Source organism: Molothrus aeneus, chromosome 2 (assembly GCF_037042795.1).
Source record: "Molothrus aeneus isolate 106 chromosome 2, BPBGC_Maene_1.0, whole genome shotgun sequence".
NCBI classification, from domain to species: Eukaryota; Metazoa; Chordata; class Aves; order Passeriformes; family Icteridae; genus Molothrus; species Molothrus aeneus.
The window spans coordinates 14,912,781-14,937,613 of NC_089647.1; the positions used below are offsets into that span (position 1 = coordinate 14,912,781).

The window sequence follows — 24,833 nt, forward strand, 5'->3', positions numbered from 1 at the left end:
GAGTGTAAAGTTCTGAAAGGAAAGCTCAAACCAAATGAGTTGTGTCTTTATATCAAAGGTGCTCATGTCTAGAGGGCCCCACTGTGCTCCCTCAAAAGCATCATGGTGAGCACACCAAACATAGCAGGGAGACACACCATTCACAGATACCTGAGAAAAAAAGTCCTGTGCCAGCAAGGGTGCTCTAGAAATATTGCGTGCAACAGTCAAAGCCTGGAGAGCTGCACAGGCTGGGAGAAAACCACAGAAATACTCAAGAGACTCAGAGCCTATTCCCATTTTGGGGAGCATCTTGCATTGTCATGATTTGCAAAGCTGATGGGATGTTACCACTTAGGGATCTGATGTCCTGGGGTCTTTTGGCACCTCCAGGCCCAGCCTGAAACACCTGGAGGAGGTTGCAAATGGGTTGCTTGCTTAGAGACAGTGCTGCACTGATGCTCATGTGGCCAGAGACACCCGGACTAGATGATGGTGCCATGGTAATGTGGATGTAAATAGCCTTAAAAACATACCTGGATGATAGAAACCCACTTCCCAAGAAAGGTACCATTAACATAGAACTGAATAAAAATATTCCTCCACTGTGCAGTCTCCACATGCAACACCCATGCCAGACCTACCTGCCAAACCCAGCTGCCAGCACACAAAAGTGTGCACAGCAATCCCTTTCTTAAAGATAAAAAAGCTCCCAGGCAGTAAATTTAAGAACTAAAAAATAGAAGCACCACTTCTATAAGTCTTCTGTGAAGAACTAGAAGGAGGATTTGTTGGTACAATGCACTTTTGTGCACACAGCAGATGTTTACAGCCTCTCCAAGCCATTTGTATCCTGCTGGGTAAATTATTGTCTCATTTGAAAATGAGGCAATCTACAAATACTTCTTCCTTTGGAGTTGTTCCAAACTTAATCAAAAACTAAAACATACTAGGGACAAATGCATTAAGCAGGTATTTAATTGAGAGAGGAGATGATGGGAAAAGGCAGAGCTCTTGTCTCCCAGGCAGAGCATGCAAGTTTTAAACACACTCTCAGATTGATTGCAACTGACAGAGCAGAAAGGCTCAGGAAAAGCACTCCTTCCCTTCCCATAAATAATTCACCTCCTGTAGCAGTTCATTAAATGTTTATATTAAGTAATAATTCAATTTTGTATTGCAAAAAGAAACCCCAAACATGCTAGCCAAGAAAAAAATCAACCCAAAGGGGGATGGGAAAATGATTGCTTGGAAGCTGTCATTGCTAAAGCAATTCAATGGGGTCATTCTTGGCTGTACTCTGTTCTGTTTGGTCAAATCCTGATCCTGCCCTGAATAGGGTTTTCCATTGATCTCTGCAACAGCCACATGAAGCCTGCTCTTGAATCATAGAATCATTTCTATTGGAAAATATTTCTGTGATCATCATGTTCAACCATTAACCCAGCACTGCCAGGCCCATTATTAACCCATGACCACAAGTGCCACATCCACACACTTTCTGAACACCATGAAGTGTTTTCCAGCCAGGCAGGGCAGGTTCAGTGGTCCCACATGAAGCTCTGCTGTCAAGCAATGACGCTTTTGATTTCAAGTCAACATGAATGTGAGGAGGCTGTGAGCCCACTAACAGATTATTTGTCTTGGTTGCAAAAATACAAAGGCTCAACATGGGGTAGGACTCCAACAGTTGGACCCCAACATGGGATGGAAGACTGAGAGCATGGCAGGGAGGAAAGAGGGTAGTGGGACAATAATTGATGATCAGCAGAAGCCATCAAAATAACAGAAATCAAATGTCACCACACATACACCCAGGCAGCTTTTATTAAAATTGTAATTGCTTGATCTAACCTATGCCCTGGGGAGCATAAAGAAAAGCTAGCAGCACCAAGGTCACTGCAGTCAAAAAAATCAATGCAGAGAATGAGTGAGAATTATTTATCTTCCTCCTAGATTCAGAGAGGGTAACTGTGGAGATACCATCCTGGCATCTCCAGAGATGCACAATATCCCTTGAACTTCATCCAGCAATGCACTTAATACATTTTTAACTTTTGACATCCAAGTTTTGCTCCTGTTGGCTGTGACAACAGCAGATTTGAGCATCCTAACCCACTGTTACATTTCATAGGTGCAAAGATAATAATCCATTTCTCTCTTCCGAAACCATTCCATACTTTCCAGCTTCCTGCAATGACCATGTCTGCTGCACTCCTGGCCTCTCTAATGGGTATCCTCAGAACCTTCTCTGGTCCATAACTGCTGAAGTACAAAACCAAAACCTGAACAAAAAAAAATCCACCTGAGTCTTGACTAATGTGGAAAGATGTCACATCCTCTCCACGTATCTCAGTCCATTACTTGCCCCAAAGTATTTAGTTTAGAGTGCTTTTGTTCTTAATTTATTGTTTTTTAAAATGAAGTAACCATTACTGACACGTGATTTCTGATTCCCTGCAGAATTGTTCCTCCACCAGCTGTTCCCATCTGCACCAGCACCACTGCTGATCCCTACCTCTACCCTGCCCTCCCCTCTCCTGAACTGCTGCTTCTTTGTTTCAAGTGAATTCTTCAATATGTCAAGATCTCTTTGAATTCCAATTCATGCAAAATTATTTAGCCAAACATAAGTGAAGGACTCAGCACGAGATTACATGGATGAAATACAACTCTGGACAGGCTCTGAAGTGGTAGGGTCCTAGTGCCACATTTTGCCCTTATAAATCTCTTACCTGTAATAAAGTGTCATGGTTTGGAATGGGAGGAAATTCAGGGAAGTGATGCAAAGTGTGAAAAATGCATATTATGATTGGCTCTTCACAAATATTAAAATTAATACTATATGTGTTATGTTGGAAAGTTATGCTGTATTAATTTTTTTAGTAGTGCTGTATTAATCTTTTTAAGTAGCATGGTAAATATAGTTTTTAGGCTATAGCATAATATTAAAATAGAAACTATGTGATGTAAGATACTTTTTGTAACTAGCTCAAGGAATAGATAAGATAACCAAGAATTTCTTCACATAAAGAAAACCACAACAAGACACCAGTATTCGAAAAGAAAAATTATTGCCTCCTTATCTGGACAATCCAGACTTCTTCCAGATTTCTAGGAGCCAAGAAATTGATTTACAAGATGAGGGGGGGAGCAGAAATTAAGCAGAAGACACCTTTGTTTGAAAAGAATTTTTGAATCATGGATGAGATATATGAATATGCAACAGGCTATTGTTTTTAAGGGTTAATCCTTTGTTAGCGAAGCGTGCTTTTGTAGCAGAGTGCAAAAAGCACATGAACATCCATAATTCTTTGCTTTTTATTGTCTTTTGTTGTCCTAATTTTGATTGTCCAAATTCTTATTGTCCTAATTTTTATTACTATTTTATTACTATTAAACTTCTAAAATTTTAACACAAGTGATTGGCATTTTTCACACAAAGATGACCCTTTCAGTGCTTCAATCCTCCCTCACTCGAGGGAGTATTGGGGAGTACATGTAAAGGAACAACATGAAGACACCAACGCCAGTGAGGAAGAAGTCAAGTCCCAGATGGGAGGGGTGAGGAGATGCCTTATTTTTGAAGCTGAAATCCTCTTGTAAGCTATGGAGAAAGGACTCTTTTCCCTATAATGCATGAAACTATCGGGAGATGAACGTGTTCAAATTGATATTGAACAAAGGCTTCCATGCTAAAGCAAGCAGATGTTGAAATGGCTGTGATCCCATTAGAAGTTTGAACAGAGAAAGAGAGAAGGGTAGTACTGTGCTTCCAGGAGAAGATCTCTGTTCTCAGGGATTAACATGATTTTAGAAATAGATAATGGGAACTTTTGCCTTTGAACAGCTCATCTTTAAAACAATACCCCATAAGTCGACATGGCCCATTGACAAGCTCTGGGAAGGCTTATGGCAATGGGAAGGACTTCATGATTGCAGATTTCCCTGGGCAGCTGATATTCGAGAGGAAATTGAGAGCCATGAGAGGACTGTTTTCTTTCCTCTTGTGGAGAAGTCTCTGTAACATTAACAAGCCTTCTCTCCCTAAGTGAACTAAAGAAATAATATTTTACAGGTGGTAAACGGACTGGAGATTTTAGGTTTTGTTTCTTTACATTGTCAGTGGGAAAGAAAAGGTTGTGGGGGGAGGAAAAATGTTCTGAAGGGCTTGTTTTGATTCTTACTACCTTTTTCCTTTTAGCTACTTTTAATAAAATTTTCTGTATACCCTTTTGAAGTTTTGAGCCTGCTTTGCCTTTCTCCTAATCCTGTCTCACAGCAGGAAGTGAGTGCACTGGTGATTGGCCAGGGCTGAACCCACCACACTCATCAGTGCACTAATTGGGGAAATCTCAAAACTGGGGAAATTTGAAATTGGCAAACCAAAACCACCACACAAGGTACCAGTTACAATTACAGGAGGAACATAGTGCTGCAAATGCAAATTGCCTGTTGGATATTTAAGGCATCCTGCACCTAAAGAGGCTCCAAGAGAGCAACTTTGGACAAGCGTCTGGAGGAACAGGACAAGGAAGAGCAGCTTCCCACTGCCAGAGGGCAGGGTTAGATGGAATATAGGGGAGAAATTCTTCCTTGTCTTGTATGGTCCTGGCCACAGGTTGCCTGGAGCAGCTGTGGCTGCCCCATCCTTGGATGTGTTCAGCATCAGAGAGTCCTACTGATGAGCTATTCAAGGATGAATCTGAGATAAATGACCCCTAAGTGATATGAAAGACCCACACTAAACTGAATTTGTAGTCATCAGCTGAGAAAAATCCAAGGAATGACATAAGAACTCAAAACCTGGTGTCCCTCAGGCTGTCCACCAGTGATCCTTGTCAGATCACCTGAACATGGACATCTCTCTACCTGCAGGGTGAGTGTAAATGAATGAAATCAATGGAAAAAGAGGAAAAACCTAGTTTTTAATATATTTTATAAACAAGTATCTTCTCCCTCCACAAGATCCTGCACTGAACTTTATACAGTAATTTTCTATAATATTTCATAAGTAGAATATCCTTGATCATTTGTTCCTGTGGAAGCTTGAACACATTTCCAGCACCTGTGCAGCTTCCCATGGGATGTTTCCACACAGCAAAGAAGGATGCAGTGTGCACAGCAATTGAGGTCATGGTGATTCCCCTCATTTCCCCTTCTGCATGGCACATGAATGCAGTTTCTATGTCAGGTGCATAGCCCTGAACCTGGACACTGCCAGACTCTAGCACCCAGTAGTACTTCTATGGGCTGGAATGTGGTGTTTGCTGAAATCCAGAATGGGGACCAGGTTAAATTGGAACTGTTTGCAAGTGTTTGGAGACCTTAAAACAAAATACAGCCTCTATTTCAGTGCTTACAGCTCGCCTCATTAGAGCAACATGGGTATGAAAGTGGGGTACAGCAGTGCACCCCCTTCACATCTTCACTCTTCCCAGGCCATAATTACAAGACAAGCCTCTGTTTCCTCCTATTTTGCATCATGTCCTAAGTCTGACATGAAAAGACCAATTTTGCACAATCATTTGGTTTGACTTCCCACCCAGTTTCCATATCAAACATCAGTGTGACATAGTCCAAAGCCTGGTTAGTAGATCCCAGCACTAACTCCTTGGAGCACCCCTACTGTCCAAGAGGGTGTGAGAAAGATGATGATATGTATGTCACCACTGACTACTAGACATCAAGAGCCAAGATTGAGATAGGAGGGGCTGGACAGACACACCTGGCTGCAACTCACAACCACAGTGTGTTAAATTTAAAGAAACATCTATCAGTTATTCACTGCCAGCTTTGGACATTGCACCACCCTGCAAGATCTTTGTTCTAGAGGAAGCTGAGGGCTTTCCCAAACCACTTAACTCAAAGAGCTGGGCTTTGCAAACACTTACCCAAAATACTGCCAAGACTTCAGTGACTAGAAGGTACCAGCAGAAACCCAACTAGAAAACCATCCTCTAAGGCAACCGATACACTTCCAATATTCAGAGCAGCCAGGGAGACAAACTGCAACTGGTCATAAAAGAGAAATCTCCCTTGGGAGGATGAAAATCCTCCATGTACAGGGATCAGCATGCCATGATAGTATGCAGCCCTACAACAAGCATGAAAGAGAATCTTGGGAAATGGGGCTGGGGAGAATGGAAAGAATGCATTCAATTCATCCCATGCTCTGGGATCAGGATCAAGCAATGGACCCTTGTATCTCCTATGAAAGCTGGCTGGCTTTCTGGAGATGCTGCAGACAGTCAATGGCTGAAACAACCTGTCCTGTGTCATCCCAGAATTCACACCAGCCAAATGCTGCAGACTCTCAGCTTTGTGTGTTACACAAAGCCATGGGAGAATTTCTACGAGACACCAGGAAATCACCTCTCCCTTCAAGCAAGTTGTGGCTGCCCCATCCCTGGAAGTGTTCAAGGCCAGGTTGGATGGGGCTCGGAGCAACCTGGTCTAGTGGAAATGTCCATGCCAATGGCAAGGGGGTGGAACTGGACGAGCCTAAAGATCCCTTTCTACCCAAACCATTCTGTGATCGTGTGATCCTGCTCTGAGCTTTGTTCCAGTGCTGCTGTGCTGTCAGAAGTTTTACCCCCCAAGGGAGGCTCAATCACTGCAACTTTCAATGCCACCTTCCCTGCTCTCTGCATGATGATGCTGCCAAAACCCATCCCAGTTCCCCAAAGGGAACACATGGTTTTTCTTGTGTCCTCCCTCCACTGGGCTGCTTGCCAACACATCTCTCTCTGGGAATCTTCTGTGTGAGTTGCCATAGCTGCTGACTGACACTGTGACAAAGCTCTTCTGCTTGCCTGAGACCCGTGCCTTTGTCAGCTGGATGCACAGGATACCTGGCTAGAGGCTGTCACCCAGACATGGCAATCCCAATCCAGGGCTTTCATACTTTTATAGGACCTTGCTTGTTATGTCCCTCTGCCGTGGGCAGACACCTTCCACTAGACCAGGTTGCTCCAAGCCCTGTCCAACCTGACCTTGAACACTTCCAGAAATGGGGCAGTCACAGCTTCTGTGGGCAACCACTGCAGGGCCTCGCCACCCTCACAAGGAGGAATTTCTTCCCCATATCCCACCTAAATTTCTTCTACTTAAATTTGAACTCATTGCACCTTATCTTGTAACTACTGTTCCTGATGAACAGTGCCCCTCTGGCACTATTCTGTCTTGTAGGCCCCTTCAGGCACTGCAAGGTGCTGTGTGGTCTCCACACAACATTCTCTTCTCCAGGTTGAATCACAGCTCCACCACAAACAACTCCACCCCCCCACAAAAAACCCAAACAAAAAAACTTCAAACAACTAAAAAACAGTTTAAAAATTAATATACATATATATTTTTTAAAGTAAATCTTAAAAATGTAAAGTTTTATTTTTAACATTTAAAAAAATTCATAATTTTTCTTAAAGAACAACAGTCTCCCCACCTTCTCAGCACCAAAACCTCCTATTTTGTAGTGTTAACAGCAGAGCTTGCAGCCAACTCACCAAAGCACCAACAGTCTATCCATATACACACTGTGTGTGCAAAGTGCTGCAGGGTCCCCTCAGCTGGAGGCACTTTTTGATCAAAAAGAAATTACTAACTGAAAGGACACTTTGCCATATGTCTTGGTTTGAAAAGACAGATGTCTGCTAAGGAAGGCAGGAGCCTCCCCTGAAATGGAAAATGTAAAGCCCCCCCTCTGAATTCTTATCGTTTTGAAATGCAGGGGGCTCTCAGGCAAAACTGTGGGAGCAGGAATAACAGGGAAGAAAATATTAAAATTTATTAGGGAATAAAATATTTTTTTAAAGCAGTAATATAAAGCAACACTGACAGAGTCAGAATATGACCTGACACCCTGTGGGTCAGGGTGTTGGCAGCAGTCTGATTAAATGGTGGCTGCAGTGCTCCTGCAGTGTCAGGTGTGGTTCTATTGGAGCAGTGATGCTGTAGAAGGGTGGAGTTTTCCTCTGAAGGTCCAGTGGTGGTGTAGATGGGCCTGGTCTTCCTCTGAAGGTCCAGTGGAAAAGGGCTGCTCCTCTGGGAACCCAGCAGAGAAGGCAGCTCTGGTGTCCCAAAATCTCAGATTATATGCAGGTAGGAATGTTTGGCTCCTCCCCCTGGGTGGAGCATCTCACAATGGGATGCTGTAATTTTATCAGTCATGCAGTGACATTCAATGGCCCATTAACAGAAGATGTCTCACCAGAGGGAGGATTGGTTTGTGGAAGAGAAAAAGAAAACTGCCCAATTAACAGAAGATAATTGCCCCACCTCTAGTAGATGGCAAATAGAATAGACACTTATCTTGCAATCCAGACACCATATAATGAGCTATTAATCAAAATAAAGCAGTTATTAATAGAAAGCTAAATGTGCAAAATGTGTTTGCAATAGAACACCTGCAATGCTGGCTATGGGGAGAAGAAATGAGTTGGAGTCTAAAGGAGTAACTTGGTGAACAGCCCAGTTTGTGTGTATAATATTTCAATAATATATAAAAATAGATACACATAGATATAAACATAATATATAAAACATTAGTATATAAAATATATTAATATAGAGAAATAAATAATAAATAATTACAAATCATTATATATCCTTCCAATGTCCTTTATATATGTATATATACATATACCATATATATATATCTATATCTCCATATATAAATAAAAAGGACATTGGGAGGATATCCAGAATATTGAGTTATACAACAAGAGAAATAAAAATTCCATTCCACAAAACTTTCCTAAAATGGCCCTTTCCCTCCTGGCTGGTGCTGACCACGATAGCAGAAGAGCATCCCTGCTCTTGCCCCAGTGGAGCAAGGCTTAGCCAAAGACACCATGTGAATACACACACACACACACACATGCACATATATATATATACAGATATATATACATATATATATATAAATATATTCAGATCAGAGCAAAGAACAGTGAGATTGATGCAAGATTCAGTGCAGAAGTACTTAGAAAGCTTTGTTTAGCTAGCAGGAGACAGGAAAAGGAAAGGTCATGCTCTAAATGCAAGAGGAGACATATTTATAACATTATATGTCTTAGTGATTTATTTGAAAAAAAGAAAGGATGTGTAATCTAAATTAGTTGATCTCTCCTCTTTATTTACTTTGTGTTACAGTGGTGGCTTGAAGCCACCAAGGATCTGGCCTCCAGCATCAGCTCCTGCATCCCAAAGAAGCTGGTGGTCTCACCAGACACAGAAGTGTGTGGAAGGGGAGGAGGAGAGATGTTTGACATGTCCTTTGACACAATAACTGACTTAACAGACAAAAGAAATGTGAAAATCTATTTGGTTTCAGCAAAGCATTTTATCCAGGGCCACGTGAGAAATTATTAATTAAGCCAGTGAACATGAACAGCAGCAGAATGGGAAACCAGGCAAGGGAAATGACAATGATGAATGTAGGAAGGCTGAGCTGCAGCCTGGAAGAAGGTTAGCAGTGTTTAACATTTTTTGAGGTTGACTTTGGCACTAAAAAAGTAGGGCAACGTTGATGACACCTCCTAATGACACAATGCAATTGGGAGCACCAATGTGTAGGAGGATTGGGAAATCACAGAGGAAGGAGGGGATTGACCTTGACTGCCATGTTCAAAATGGAATGAGAATTAGTAGTTAATTCTAGTCTTGGTACTAATCACCAGAATTGATTGCTACAGGGTGTAACTGCCTAAGAAGGAGAATAAGGAAACCCGTATGGACATCCTTGTTATCAAAGAGTAAATGAGGGATTCATAATGAATCCGTGATGCCCACAAACACGACTTGTGAGTCTTTAGTAGGAATGGGGACCTCATCTCCAAAGGGAAGTGGTGTCCATCTCTGTTTAAGAAAAAGAGATTTCATCTAGGAAGAGCTAGAGAGACAAGGATGATACCATGAAGTAAAAATGTTTACTTCTTAGGTACAGAGCCAAATGATGTGGATACTCTACCTGGAGACACTGAGCAGTGACATTTGGACAGGGAAAAGTCAATAAGTATGCCAATAAACCAGAAAAAATATAAGAGAGAAATTAACCAAATAAAACAGCAAACTACAGCCTGTCCATTGGCCCAGACTGTAAACGAGCTGCAAATCATCAGAGACTGAGGTCTCAGCACAGACTTCCTGCTGGCATAATGCAACAAAAAATTCTGCATTTCTAAGACAGAGCCTTGGGTGTTACTCATAAAGACTAAATAACAAACCAGACAATTGGACTTCAAGGTTCAGAGGGTCCCATCCAGCTCCATGTGCCTGAAGGTCTCTCTGAGGTGACCCAGCTGAGCAGGAGCAGAGGAATAGTTGCTCAAGCATGTTGACTCCATCACCTGAATGCCACCTCCATCTCTTCCTCCTGCTCTACCATGTCCTAAGGCATGCACAGACCAGCTCCAGTCTGCACACAGTCAAAGCAGCAAAATTCAGTTGTACCTACACTACTGAGCAGCTCCCCCTTGGCTTTTGGGGCTGGATGTTGTCCACCTTGAACTGATTTCAGGGAATACATTGCCACACACTCCAACTTGGATCTTGCAAGTGTCCCCAGGCTGGAGATGCCACTGGTCTTTCCCAGCTGATGGACTACATCCAGAGGAGATCAAGAGTGGCAGAACAGCTCTCTGCCTGCATGTTGTGGTCTGACACTGGCCAGATGGCAGGCAACCACTACAGATGCTCGCTCACTCACCCTCCCCTGCTTCAACTGGGCAGAGGAGAGACAAAAAATTAAATTAAAGGTTCATGAGTTGAGATAAGGACTTGGAGAAAACACAACACTCCAAGAGCAAAACAGGCTCAACTTAGAAGTACAAAATGAATTTATGACTAACAAAGTCAGAGGAGGATAATGATAAATAAAATGAGCCCTTAAAACACCTTTTACCCCAACTCCTTCCTCCTTCCCACCAACAGCTCAGGGAGACAGGGGGTGGGGGTTTTGGTCAGTTCATTACCTGACATTTTCTTCCACTGCTCAGGGAGAGAAGTCCTTCCCCTGCTATGTCATGGGGTCCCTTCCCATAGGAGACAGTTTTTTGTGAACTTCTCCAGCACGGTTCCTATCTCACGAGTACCAGTCCTCCCAAAACTGCTGCAATGTGAGCATCTTCCACGGGCAAACATTCCTCCCAAAACTGCTGCAGCATAGGTCACTCTTCCATAGGGTGCAGTCCTCCAAGGACAGGCTGCTCCAGCCTGGGAGCAGGGGCTTCCTCTCTCCACCGAGGCTCCCACTGGATCACAGCCTCCAGTGGGAGGACTGTGGGTGGATCTCTGCATCCCCCATGGATCCCCATGGGCTTCAGGGGCACAGCTGCTTCACCATGGTCCTCACCATGGCCTGCAGAGGAATCTCGGCTCTGACATCTGGAGCACCTCCTTCCCCACTGCCCTTGGTGTCTCCATGTCATTTCCCTCACATGTTCTCACCTCTTCCTTTTCTCTGGCTACAAAAACACTGTACCCCACTTTGTTTTCATTTTCTTCTTAAATGTATTATCACAAAGGCATTACCAACATCTCTAATTGTCCCAGGCCTGACCAGCAGCATGTCCATCTTCAGAGCCACCAGGGCATGGCTCTGCCAGACATGGTGGAAGCTTCCAGCAGCTTCTCACAGAAGCCACCCCTGTGGCCACCCCTGCACTTCCAAAAACCAACAAAGCCTGTATCATCCATCTCCATGCTCTGTGTCCTAATAAACACTAGACCATTAGTCATTAGTTACTCATACAACCCATCCCTGTGGTATCAGCAGACATTGTGTCTCCTCCTGCTACTGAAGGTATGTATCAAGTGACCCCTGAGACAGAGCTCAGCCTTTGCCAGGGCTGCCAAACACCTCTCTGAACAGCCTTATCCGGATGGAAGAAAATATCCTGCCCCTTCCCTTCCACCTGAGAAAACTGGATCCATCTGCCTACACGGTTACTTTAATAAACACTCTCATAGCTGAAACAACAAGGATTTGGAGAGTGGTATCTGCCTAGGAATGTTCTCCAGCAGTGGAGTCTGGGATAGCCCTCACTCATCCTATTAAACCTCTTTAACCTCTAAAACCAAGGTGGTTGCATCCAAACTGATTGTAGGGATAAGTTTTTGGCTTGGGAGTGTGTGCTACCAAACTCAGTGTGAGAAGAGGGCTAGGAACAATTCTAGGAACTGGAGTTTACATCAAGTTTCCACACCCCGGAACATGTCCTGGGACTCTTTAATTTACTAGTACAGATGTAGCTATGGATCTGATCAGATATTTCAGAAGGCAATGGAAAATTTCCCATCTTACTGCATAAGCAGTGTTATTAGCATTTTCACCAAGATCGGAGATGTCCTCCAGTGGAGATTTTCAAGAATTAGTTAGATAAAATCACAGAAACACAGAATGGCTTGGGTTGGAACGGACCTCAAAGCTTATCTTGTTCCACTCCCCTGCCATGGGCAGGGACACCTTCCAGCAGACCAGGTTGCTCCAAGCCTCGTCCAACCTGGCCTTGGTCCCTTCCAAGGATGAGGCAGCCACAGCTTCTCTGGGTACCTGTGCCAGGGCCTCACCACCCTCACAGCCAAGAATTTCTCCCTGGTATCCCATTTAACCCTGCCCTCTGACAGTGGGATCCCATTCCCCCTTGTTCTGCCCCTCCAGACCCTTGCTCAAAGTCCCTCTCTGGCTCTTGGAGCCCCTTTAGGCACTGGCAGGGGCTCTGAGGTCTCCCCAGAACCTTCTCCAGTCCAGTGTGAACACCCCCAGCTCTCCCAGCCTGTCTTCAGAACAAGGAGGAGTATGGATTTCCTGCCTTTTTGTATCTTGGTCCAGGCTTCCTGTGTGGACATCCCTCCCTAAATTATCTCTGCTGTGTCTCTGAAAACCAGGCAGCAAGTCTCCAGTGCTGACTCATTCATCTCTATAGCTACTACAAATTCTCATTTGCTCCACATCCTTAGTACCTCCAGGGTTTGAGATGAATGACAGAACATTAGCAACAGGCAATTCATTAGTACTAGAGGCAGTCCAAAATTTTCCATTGAAGCCTTTATTGTCTTGTTTCCTCTGCTAGGAAAGGAAGTTGGTGGGAGGGAAAAAATAATTGGTTTGGTAAAAAAAAATTAAATCTGGTTTCACAATATTACTTCTCGGTGGAAATTAATTTTCTTAGTACTCATTTTGATACCTTACAAAGGGAGTAAATGTTTCCTTTAAGTTTTGTATCTTTTTTTTCAGGGAATAAAGGTAACAAAAGAAGCAGAATGCAAAACAAAGAAGAAGGGGAAAACAACACCCAAGAAACACCTGATTCTGTCATTTTCCCATAATTTCCAGATAAAAATGGAAAGCATTCATTCATTCCTTCTTTTTTTGCCAAATGTGCTTTTAATTGTTTCACATCCACCAGCAAACGCCACTGTGAGCACATTTTGTTGCTTGTTCCCTCTGATCCCAAACCCCCAGAGTCAAGTCCAGCCCACTCCATCCTTTGGTGCACCAGGGAGAAATGCTCTGCCCACCCCATCCAGACGTTCAGGAGGAGAAATCCCCTCACCCAATACAGATAAAGCCCACACAGAACTGAACAAGAAACAGCTTCATCCACCACCAGCAGCTTTCCATGGGGCTTGTCACTGACCTGACTGAAGGATTTCCTGCTCCTTGGTCCTTCAGGGTCCACAGGCCACCCTGAGAAGCAGGACCAAAGAGAAGGGGGGGTTTTTGAATGAGATGTAACCTGCCTTGGTTACCTATAAACTTGGGCAGCTCATGTGCTGGGGAGGGAAACTGAGGCAAGAAGCCCCTCAGTGCTGGAACCTTGCTTGACCATTGCACACCCAGTGAGAGCAGTGGGAATAAGTCCATAAATAAATCCCATATATAACGGAATAGTTAATAAATTGTAGTTAATAAATATATAAATATAAAATATAAATAATGTAAATACTATGAATAAGATAAATAAAAGCTAGAAATACTGGAAATAAATCCTCTTTATTCTGTAGGATCCCTGGGCACAGGCAGTCTCTGGCAGACATCCACACTCCTGCCACGCTGGCCTCACTGAAGGCCTCTGGCTCAAATGCTGATACAAACAAATCCCTCATCCCTCTGGCTGGGAGGAACCTCCATCTTCCATGGACATCACCACTAGGTACCACCTCTGCTCTGTACCTCTGTGTGGAGCTGGGAGGAGGTCACAGGCACATGGTCTCTGTGATACTCATCTGTCCAGGTACACAGAGGTTAAAAAAGAGAATTCTTCCCTTCAGCATGGACTTCCCCCATGACCTTGGGCTAGTTGCTGACTCTATCCCATACTCTCAGGTATTCCTCACATGGAAATAATGCCCAGTGGGACAGAGCAAGCTTAAAAACTCCTGCTGGTCTGCTCTTTGGTTTCACCAAGGAATTGTTTCCCAGCCTTGGAAACACTGATTTGCAGCAGTGTTTGCAGAGGACTGTAAGGAAATCTCCCCCTGACTCTCTGCTGATGGGGAGCCTTTATCTGTGCACAAGGAAGAAAAGCCCCATGTGAGCCACCCTTGCTGCTCTCTAGCAAGAGGTCATGAGGAGGTAATTTTTGGCTGCTGGGTGGCCCAAAAGGTTGCCCCAATAGGCTGTGAGTCTCCATCCTTGGAGATGTATGATATCCACCCAGCATGTCAGCAGCCAGGCTCTTGGCAGCAATTAGGATTTGGAGATTTTGGGTTTTTATAAGAATACGAACAATAAACAACACTTGGAAGATGCCTAATTTGAACAGAAAATGAGAACAATTAGCCAAACCATCACTTATGCATTAATGAAGAGGCGCTTGTGTTCTGTGGCTGAGCGTCAGAGCAAACACTTCTGCAAGGAAGAAAAACATGGAAGTGGGAGAGCACTTTCCCAGGTGGAAAGAGAAGCCCTAAGAGTATTGTGAAAGCCAACAAGCAACACAAAGAAAGCTGAATCCTTCTAGTTCTTCTTAGGTTTAACATTCCTGCTGATCCAACCCCTTTCCTTTGGGAGGAACCCTAGCCCAGTGCCTTAGGAATTTGCTGGAGCAGACTGGAGGGGTAGGAAGGTGAGCAATCTGTATTTAAATATGCAAATAAGTCCAATTATCCTTTGTGGCAGTGGAAGAGAAGCAACACATCGGCTCTCCAGTTCCAGGAGAAAGCTTTCTGCTTTAGCCCTGCTATCTGCAGCACGAGCCCAGACCTTACAAGGTGACCAGACAAAAAGCTGAGTCTCAGTTCACAGCAGATTTAAGGGCTGTGTCACTCCCAGAGACCCCTTTCCCCACACTCTCCAATCCTGCAAAACAGAGGCCCCAAAAATCCCTGGCCACTTTCTCGTGTCTCAGCCAAGCACCACCATCACACATGGACACACCTGAGCCTCCAGCATTACCCAGTGAGAGTTAAGAACTGATGCCAAATGACAGCAAAAATCAGGATCTCACTGCTTGAACTGTTTCCCACTTAGGGAGGGGGGAAAGCAGATAATTGTCAGCTTTGCTCACTGGGACAGAGGAGGCAAGTTCCAGCTTCATCTCAAATCTGCATGAAACCTGTTTGATGGCCAGGTGTCACCTCTAATCTCCCCAAGAAGGAAAATAAATCATTCAGAGGCATAAACACCTCAGCATTCACACAGCTATAGGGAAAAGCAAAACAGCTGCAATCTCACTTTTTGTCCCCACAGCTTTGCTCTATGCCACTTCCACCCTGGCAGGGGTGGGCTCTGCCAAAGAAAGTGCTGGAAAACACAACTGCAGCAACCCCTCCTTGCAAACATACACGCAGGGCAACCACCCCATCACTTGTTTTTGCATTCCCAACACATCGAACGCCCTGACCCAGAGAGAAACAACAACAGCAGCTCACTGCGAGGAGTTTCACACTCAGAATCCCAAACAAGGTCTCTACTGCTGAAGTGAAATAAGGGCATCCATTCCTAGTTGGCTGGGGAGGTGCTGGGGGGACAGAAGGATGTGTCATCCCCTGCTGCGCTGCATTAAAACATGGCAGCATCTGAAGGCTGCCCCACCCAAGCGGCCTAGGATGCATGTCCCTCATCCTGGCGCATCCCCGGGATGCTTTGTCTTGAGCGGGGGCCAGCCTGAGACGCTTCCTGGGACGCTCCTGCCCCTGGCTGGGGCCCCCCATCCGTGCACGGCCCCCGGTGATACGGTCAGGCTGCCGGTCCTTTGGGTTGGCTGCAGCCTGACAGCCGGGGACGTGCTTGGGAAGGACCAGAGGTGACTTGCACATTCCATGGAGGTGACCCCAAACATTACCCCTATGGAAATCCAAGGCGGTGGGTGAATTTTGGAATGCACAGGATGGGGGGAACACAAAGACACTCAAACCTGCTGCCAAACCAAACAAACAGCCATCAAAAAGCGTCCATGTATTCACTACCTGCACAATACCTACTGCTCCATCGTCGATTCCCAGAGAGGTGGGGAATTTAAGGACACCCCCCGCGCAGGAAATCGGCAAGCCCCCCCGGGATGTTTCACAGCCTCACTCCCAGGGTGGGATGCTCCTCCAGGGAAGCGCACAGGGGGGCTGGATGAGAGCTGAGGAGGGGCCGGCAGGTTGGGGATCAAGATGGATAGCGGGGACGGGGGGGACGGGGGGGAACGGGGATATGTTTTCTCACCTGTAGGACGAGCTGACCCCCGCCGCCACCTCCTCTTTGATCTGCCTGTTGACAGCATCGGCAGCCGCCCGGCCTCTGCTCGGCTCCGCCGGCTGCCCGCCCGCCTCCTCCGCCTTCTTCCGACCCTTGTCTCTCCCATCCCCGGGCCGCGCTGTTTTGGGATGCTCATCCTCCATCTCGGGGTGTTCCTCCTTCTTCTCGGGAGCGATGTGCACCTTCCGCCGCTTCTCCTGAGCCGGTTTCTCCGGGGGAGCGCGGTCCAGGGCCAGGACGGGGGAAGGTCCCGGTTTGGGGATCCAGGGATGGTCGCCCCGCTTGGGGATAGGCCAGGCACGGAAATCCTTCTGGTACTGCGTCTCCTTCTCGAAGGGAGTGTCCGAGGGCTGGTACTCGCTCTTGGGCTTGCAGCTCGGCTCCGGCCGCTGCACCTTCCAAGGCTTGTAGTCGTGCCGCATCACCGAGTCGGCCGGGGGAGAGGCGTGCGGGGCCGGGCCGGGCCGGGCGGCACCGGGAGCCGGCTCAGCTCCCCCGGCCCCCGCAGCCGCCTCGCCGCCCGGCTGGGTCTCGATGGGCGCCGCGGAGCGCGGCGGGGGCGCGGCGGGATGCTCGGTGGCCTCCGAGTATTTGGTGAAAACGAGCGGGACGGCGATGTCCGCCTTGTCCAGCTGGTTCCAGAAGCGGGCGATGCAGCAGGCACGGGTGATGCAGGGCCACGCCATGGCGGCCCCGCGCCGGGAGCGACCGCTCCGCGCTCCGAGCCCCGCACCGCTCTCCGCCCCGAGCTCCGCGCTCCGCCCGCGCCGGGGAGGCGGGGACAGCGGGAGGGGCTTGCACGCACACGGGCAGGGCACGCACACGCGGGACACACCTGCACATCCACGCACGACACGCGGTGTGGTACATGGCCATGGGTGTGCCCGCACTGCACGGCTGCACAGCTCGCACGCATGTGAGGATGGCTCTGTGTGTGTGCCCACACCTGCACGGCTGCACACACTTGCAAACACATGTGAAACACACCCATGCATGTGTGCACACACATGCTTGGTCATAGGCCTGCACACACATGTACAAGGCACTCAGGTGTGCACTCGCTTGCATGCAGGGTCACAGAAACCTGCACGTGCACATTTTCAAAAGCCCGTGGGTGTGTGCACACAGCTGCACTGCCACAGACCTGCAGAGCTGCACACACATGAGGAGACACATCCATGTGAGCACAGACCTGCGTGCTTCAAACACACCTGCACAATCACACACCTGCTCACACACCTGCCAAACAGGCAAACCCAACAAACACTCCTCGGTGTGCACACACATGCATCATCACACACCTGTACTGTGTGGACACCTGCATGACTGATCATACACATATGTGCAAGGCGCCCATGTGTGCAAACACATGAACGTGTGGTCACACACAGACCTGCACGCACACATGAGAGATGCGTGTGTTTGTGTGCGTACATCTGCACAGGCACACACAGCTGCACACACATGTGGAGACATGCCCATGTATGCCTGCCTGTAACTGCAAGGACACACACCAGGGCACAAACATGCAGGAAATGCCCATGCATGTGTGCAGACACACAAATGCTTGGTCACATACCTGCGCACGTATGCGCAATGTGCCCATGTGTTCATGCAGATGCATGCATGGTCACTCACACCTGCACACACTCATGCACAGGAATGTGAACACACATGCAAGACACTCTTGTGTGCACACACCTGCACAGGCATATGTGCACATGCACACACATGTGAGCTAACACACAAGCACACACACTTGCACACAGACACGTGGACATGCAGAACCACACAAATCACATTCACACGTTCAGGTTCTCATGTAAGCGTGTATGCAGTGCACACTGACATTTGTACACACAGGTGTGCACACACATGCATGTACACACATGCAAGCACGTCCAAACACATGCATGTATACTCAAACCTGTACACATACACAGAATTCACAAAATTCACAGAATCACTAGGTTGGAAGAGACCTTCAGGATCATCGAGTCCAACCCATGCCCTAATACCACCTCAACTAAACCATGGCACTGAGTGCCACATCCAGTCTTTTTTTAAACACTTCCAGGGATGGTGACTCCACCACCTCTCTGGGCAGGCCATTCCAGAACTTTATCACTCTTTCCATGAAAAACTTTTTCCTAATATCCAACCTCTATTTCCCTTCCCTACACTCACCCCTGTACACATGTGCACAAACATGCACATGAACAACTGAAAATACACCCCCGTGCTCACACATGCACAACAGTATGCACGCCTGCACTCACATGTGCAAGCACATACATGCACACAGACATAAACGTGAACATGCACACACATCTGGACACACACACAGCTGGACATGTCTGTCCACTCACATGTGCACATATGCTGCATATGCACATGTGTATGCACTAGCACATTCCTATATGCACATGTGCACATACACACAGATGCACGCACATACGTGTCCAGTCTCACAAATGTGCACATGCTGTACACATGCATGTGAACACGTGAACAGATGCACCCATGAGCAGACAGACAGACATAGACACAACATGTGTGTGCTCCTGTGTGCATGCACTCATGCACCACAGATACTTGCTCACATGTACACATATGGGAGCTGGCCCTCTGTGTGCACATGGATGTGCAGACACACACACACACACACACACACACACACACACACACACACATTTCATTATTTCCTTTTGCCTCTTTTGCAGTTGCAAACCCGCACCAAAACACCCCCCAGCTATCTCCTGCTGACGCTTCTTCTGAAATCTGATTCCCAGGGTTGATTCACAGTTCGAAATCCCACCCTCCTTTCTAGCTTTGCCTCCACTTTCACTCCATCCATCATGCCAGCCCTCCAACACTTCCGCCATCCCTCTGTTTCTCCATCCTGCCATCAGTCCCTCCACCCCTCCCTCACTCTATTCCTCCCTCCTGTTTCTCCATCACTTCATTCCTCTATCACTCTATTACTCCATACCTCCATATTTCCATTCATCCCTTCATTCCTCTCTATCTCCATCCCTTCATCCCTCCATCCCATTCTCCCACTGTCCCTCCATCACTCCCTCAACCCCTCCATTCTTCTCTGCATCTTTGTCTTTATTCCCTGGTGCCAATAAAGTCCATTTGCACCCAAATCACATCCACACTTGAAGCCCTCCAGCCTTTGTCAGCCTTGCGGCACTGCCAGCATTTCCACTGGGAGCAGAACTCAAATAAAACCAGGGAAATCCACACACTCAAATGCTGAATTACAAAGAGAAAAAGCAATTCCCACTCACAGTGACTGCAGCTGCTGGGAGTGCAGTGAAAAGCAGGATTATCCCTGTGGGGATAGTTTCTCTACTATAATGCTTTGTCTTCCCTTATTGATTCTCAGGCTTTGAGGATTTTGGGCTTGGGTTTGGTTTTTTTCTTCGCTTGTCTTTGCCTGGAATGGCTTAATTTCATTCTTACCTGCAGGCAAATTGTGGAAACTCATTTTATGCATGGTATTGGAGCACTCAGTGCTGGGGATGGATGGCTCAAAGAGCCGCCTTTGGAAAGAGAATAAATAAATAAATATCAACTAGAAATGTCCTTACACAGACATTACTTTGTCTTCCAGAACTGCATCACTCCTGCTATTACATCCAGTGCAATTAAAAGTGAGGATTGCAATTAAAGATTTAGGAAGCTCCTCAGTATTTCCCAAGCTGGGACCCAAGCCATAGTGCTCTGGGGCATCAATGCACTGTGCATCACCTTTGTAAGTGTGAGGTGTGCTCCTGCACATCCACAATAGACGTGCTCATCTCTGCTTAGGCTGGGCTTTGAAACAGAATCACAGAATCATTAAGGTTGGAAAAGTCCCCTAAGATCACTGAGTCCAACCATTCCATCAGCACTGCCAAGGCCACCACAGACATATTTATGTCTGTGAAAAACACATTCACTGTCATGTGAAAATTACAAAAGTTTCATAAAGGACAATAGGAGACAAGGACCATAGAGCAAAGGTTATTATGGCTGGGTGCATTTTGGCACTCAGCCAAAACCACACTTATCTTTGGGGATACCCCTTAAATACCTTTTCCCTTACATCAGCCTGTTGCATATTCATAGACCCTTATGCATAATAAAGTTTTTCCCAAACTAGTTTACATATTTTTACATGGGCCCTCCTTTGGTCCACCTTTTTAGAGCATGCATATCTCTTGGTTGTGATTTTAGTCCATTTTTAACACCATCTTCAGTTTTGGGCCTCAGTCCACACTGTCTTCAGACGGTGAGTGCTGGTAGTTGGTGCATCTGTAGCAGATGTCCTCATCCTATGTTCACTGGATATTATCCCATCCAAGCAGGCATTTTAACACGATCATACTTATAACAGCTATTTCACTACTATGTCTGAGCTAATTAACAACAGAAATAAAAACTATATCTTTATAACAAAGTTACTTCAACATTACAGGTATAGAATCCATTTTAATATTTGTGAAAAGCCAATATTATAATATGCATATATAACATGTTCCAAATGCCACATCTACATGGCTTTTAAATCCCTCCAGGGATAGGGACTTCAGCACTGCCCTGTGCAGTTTTTGCCATGGCTTGACAATCCCATCAATGAAAAATATCCAGTCTAAACCTCTTTTTAGGCAACTTGGGACCATTTCCTCTTGTCCTGTTGCTTGTTACCTGGGAGCAGAGCCCAACCTCCACCTGGCTCCAACCTGCCTCCAAGGAATTATTATGAATGAAGATAAGCTTAGGACAAGTCCTGCCTTTGGCTCAGATTTCTGGCACTGCTCTGTTAGGGGCAGCCTGCACCCAGATTGCTCTTGTTCACAAGTTCTTAATACTGGCTTATTTGGTCTATTACAAAATGAATTATTTATTGAATAGACAAAATTAACAGACATAAGACTTTGAACAGACTATTTACTACACAGGATAAAACAAAAACAACTCCTAGTAGATAAAACACAGTGCACAATAAAAAGGTACCTATATTACAGCTAGCTAAGAGATAGTATAGATTAGGATTCAATGTAACTTACCACCACATTGATGAAGGAGTACACATAGAATTCTTTCACTCAGTTTTCAGGAAAGTATCCACAGAATTTGCATCTAAACTCTAGGGAGAAGTCCTACACTTTTCCAAGGTGTGTGTAGGAGGCTTCTTCCTCTGTGAAAGTCTGCGTAGCTTTTATAGTTTGTAACGTGAAGGGTCTCTCAGTCAGCAATTCCAGTTTATCTCCCCACATCTTCTTCTCGAGGCCAGTTTTTTATTGGGAATTCCACTTGACAGAGAGAAATAACTCACCAGGTAGGCAAGCTGGCCTGGGTTAGCTCATCAATTCATGAGGGCAGGGAGAATGTCTGGAGCTATGCACCATCTAATGGATAGAGCAGATAAGCTCTGCTGTGGTGGGGGGAAGTCCTGCCCCAGGAGCTGAAGACAGTGAGAAGGTTCCCCATTTTCTCCAGGTTGAAAGGCGAAAAGGAGCCTTTTTTTTCCAGGTTGAACCCCCCATGTCCCTCAGCCACTCCTCATGGTCCAGACCCTTCTCCAGCTCCATTCCCTTCTCTACATGGTCCAACTCCTCAATGTCCTTGTCAGAGTAAGGGGCCCAGAACTGGACCCAGGACTGGATGTGCCTCAGCAGGGCTCAGCAGAGTGGGATGGTCACTGCCCCGGTCCTTTTGGACACACCATTGCTGACACAGGTGAAATGCCCTTGTTCTCCTGCCCATCTGGGCACACCTAGGATCACGTTTAGCCACTCTCAACCTGCACTCCTTGGTGGTTTTCAAGCAGCTGCATGAGGGCTGCGGGGGCTCCACTGAATCATCATGAAACTGCTGTTGTCAGACCCCAGCTCTGTGTTTCCATGCACACGATAGGAAACAGCTTTTGCATTTGTTATAGATGAGTAATGAGATGATTGGCTCTCACAATTAAGGGATGAATGTTGTATGTTAAGAGAAGCTTTATTGATGTATAGTTATGTTATTGTGGTTTGTTGTTCATATGCCCTCTGTTCTCCCCATAGTCTCCTTCCACCCTGGTATTGTTGTCATCAGACAGCCTGGGTTGTCAGGGTTGTCCGAGACATGGAGGGAAGGCATGTACCTGTGTGAGAAACAACTGCTCACTTTGAAAATTTAAACAGGTTTATTAAACCTTAACAAAAATACAACAAAGGACTGTAAAAGGAAAAAGCTGCAGCGCTGGGAACTGCCCCTAGTGGATACCACATGGCCAGTTCATCTTCAGGATGGATTCTCAGTCTTTCATACCCCTGGGGGTTGCATCAGCCAGCCCAGCCCTCCCAGAGTCTGTCACTCAGCTCTTCTTTGCCATTTATCAGTGGAGATTGCTTTCTTGTGACTTGATTGGGGGTCAGGTGTTGCCGTGCTGCACCCCCTGAGCAACCCCCTGAGCTTTTCCATTCCCCACTGCCCCATGCCAGGGACACATGTGCAGCCTTCTTTGTACCTGTCCTAGACAGCCCAGGCTGTCTGATGGCAGCAATACAGGGGGGAAAGGGAACTGTGGGGAGAACAGGGGACATCTAAACTACAATAACATAACTATACATCACTAAAGCTTTTCTTAACATTCACACAATAGTTATCTTTTAATTGTGAGACCAAATCATCTCATTATCCATCTATAACATACCCAGCCCCTTGCATGGGCAGTTGGGAATGGGGAAAGCTTGTTGCTGGGGGGCACAGCATGACAACACCTGACCTCCAATCAAGTTTCAAGAAAGTCTCCACCAAAGGAGGACAAAGACAAAGTTGCCTGGCAGACTTTGCGGGGGGCCAGGGCTGCCTAATGCAACCCCCAGGGCCACAAAAGGCGGAGCAGCCATTTTGTAGATGAGCGCATGGCAGCTGGTCATGTGCTCCCGGCACGCTGCTATTTTTCCTGATTCAGACCTTTGCTGTATTTCGTTAAGGTTTAATAAACCTTTGAAAATTTTAAAAGTGAATGGTTGTTTCTCACACATTGAATGGACTATGGTATTACAGAAAATTAATATATGTATAGAAACAGGAACAAGGAAAACTGGAAAAGAGTGACCTTATGATGGTGACCCAAGGTCTGCAAGGAAGATGTGCAATCAAAGTATTGCAATGGGATCAAGCTTTCTGACTGGTGAAGTTCAAGACTGTGTTTATTTTTAAATAGTCTCAATAATTTCATTTATCTTAAAGCTGCCATGGTGATTTCGGAGAGTGTGAACCCAGTCTTGCTCTGAGAACTGCTGCCCACAGAGGCCCTGCACATGTTTGTGGACTTTCCTGCAGAAAACCTTGCAAAGTGTGTTGGGAAGGATGAAGGTTTGACAAGAAAGTCTCACAGATATGTATGCTTGGCAGAGAGATTTTTGAATGTAGAATCTGAAGAAGGAATAGAAATGAAAGAAAGTTTGATACAGAGGAAAAGAACTGCTGAGCCAGTCTTACTGGATAACCAAGAAGACAAAGGGTATGTTAGTTAGAAGGGGTTTTTATGACTTAGAGCAAAGGATAAAACCACCTCAAACAAAAAGATATTTTTACCAAGCAGAAAGATAGCACAGGCAAACAAGTCTGCCAATGTTGCAAGTAGAAAAAAGGTCTCAGAATTCTCCACTGCAAGAAAACTGAAACACAACTTCTAGCTTAAACTGTAATGTACTAACTTTTAGTGACTGGAGAATAGTAACATGAATATGGTAATTACAGTAGTTATGATAGGCTATAGGTAAAAGTTAAGGTATAGATTGGTTCTTCTGTATTAAGATGCTCAGCAAAGAAAAGTATCTAATGCATTGTAACCAAAACCAAAGGGTGTCCAGGCCTGCCTGCAGCTGGAGCTGACAGCTGTAGGCACAGGCTCTGTCACCCACGACCCTGGACTGCTGTAATGTATTGGATGTAATAAACTGCATTTTGGAGAGCAGCCTGGAGTCCTGCATGCCTCATTCAGGCTCTTACAATGCTGCCCACGTTTTAGTTGGCAAACTTGGACTTACTGGCAGTGAGAGACCTCCCAGTGAACTCAGAATGAAGCAGCCACAAGGATCAGGCACCTGAAGGAGGGTGACTGGGGCCTGGAGAGGAGTTGATGCTGGACAGTACCTGGATCGGAGCCTCAGCATGC

General features: G+C 46.0%; 1 protein-coding gene across 1 annotated transcript in view; it reads right to left on the minus strand.

The window, feature by feature from the left end:
- The window catches only part of MAP6 (microtubule associated protein 6), a 55,131-nt gene extending 37,724 nt beyond the window's left edge, over positions 1 to 17,407 (minus strand). Inside the window, exon 1 of the mRNA XM_066571956.1 lies at positions 16,637 to 17,407. Within this exon, the coding sequence (XP_066428053.1) occupies positions 16,637 to 17,355 (719 nt within the window). The 5' untranslated portion in view covers positions 17,356 to 17,407. The remainder of the gene's footprint in view (positions 1 to 16,636) is intronic.
- Between the last annotated feature and the right edge of the window lie 7,426 nt (positions 17,408 to 24,833).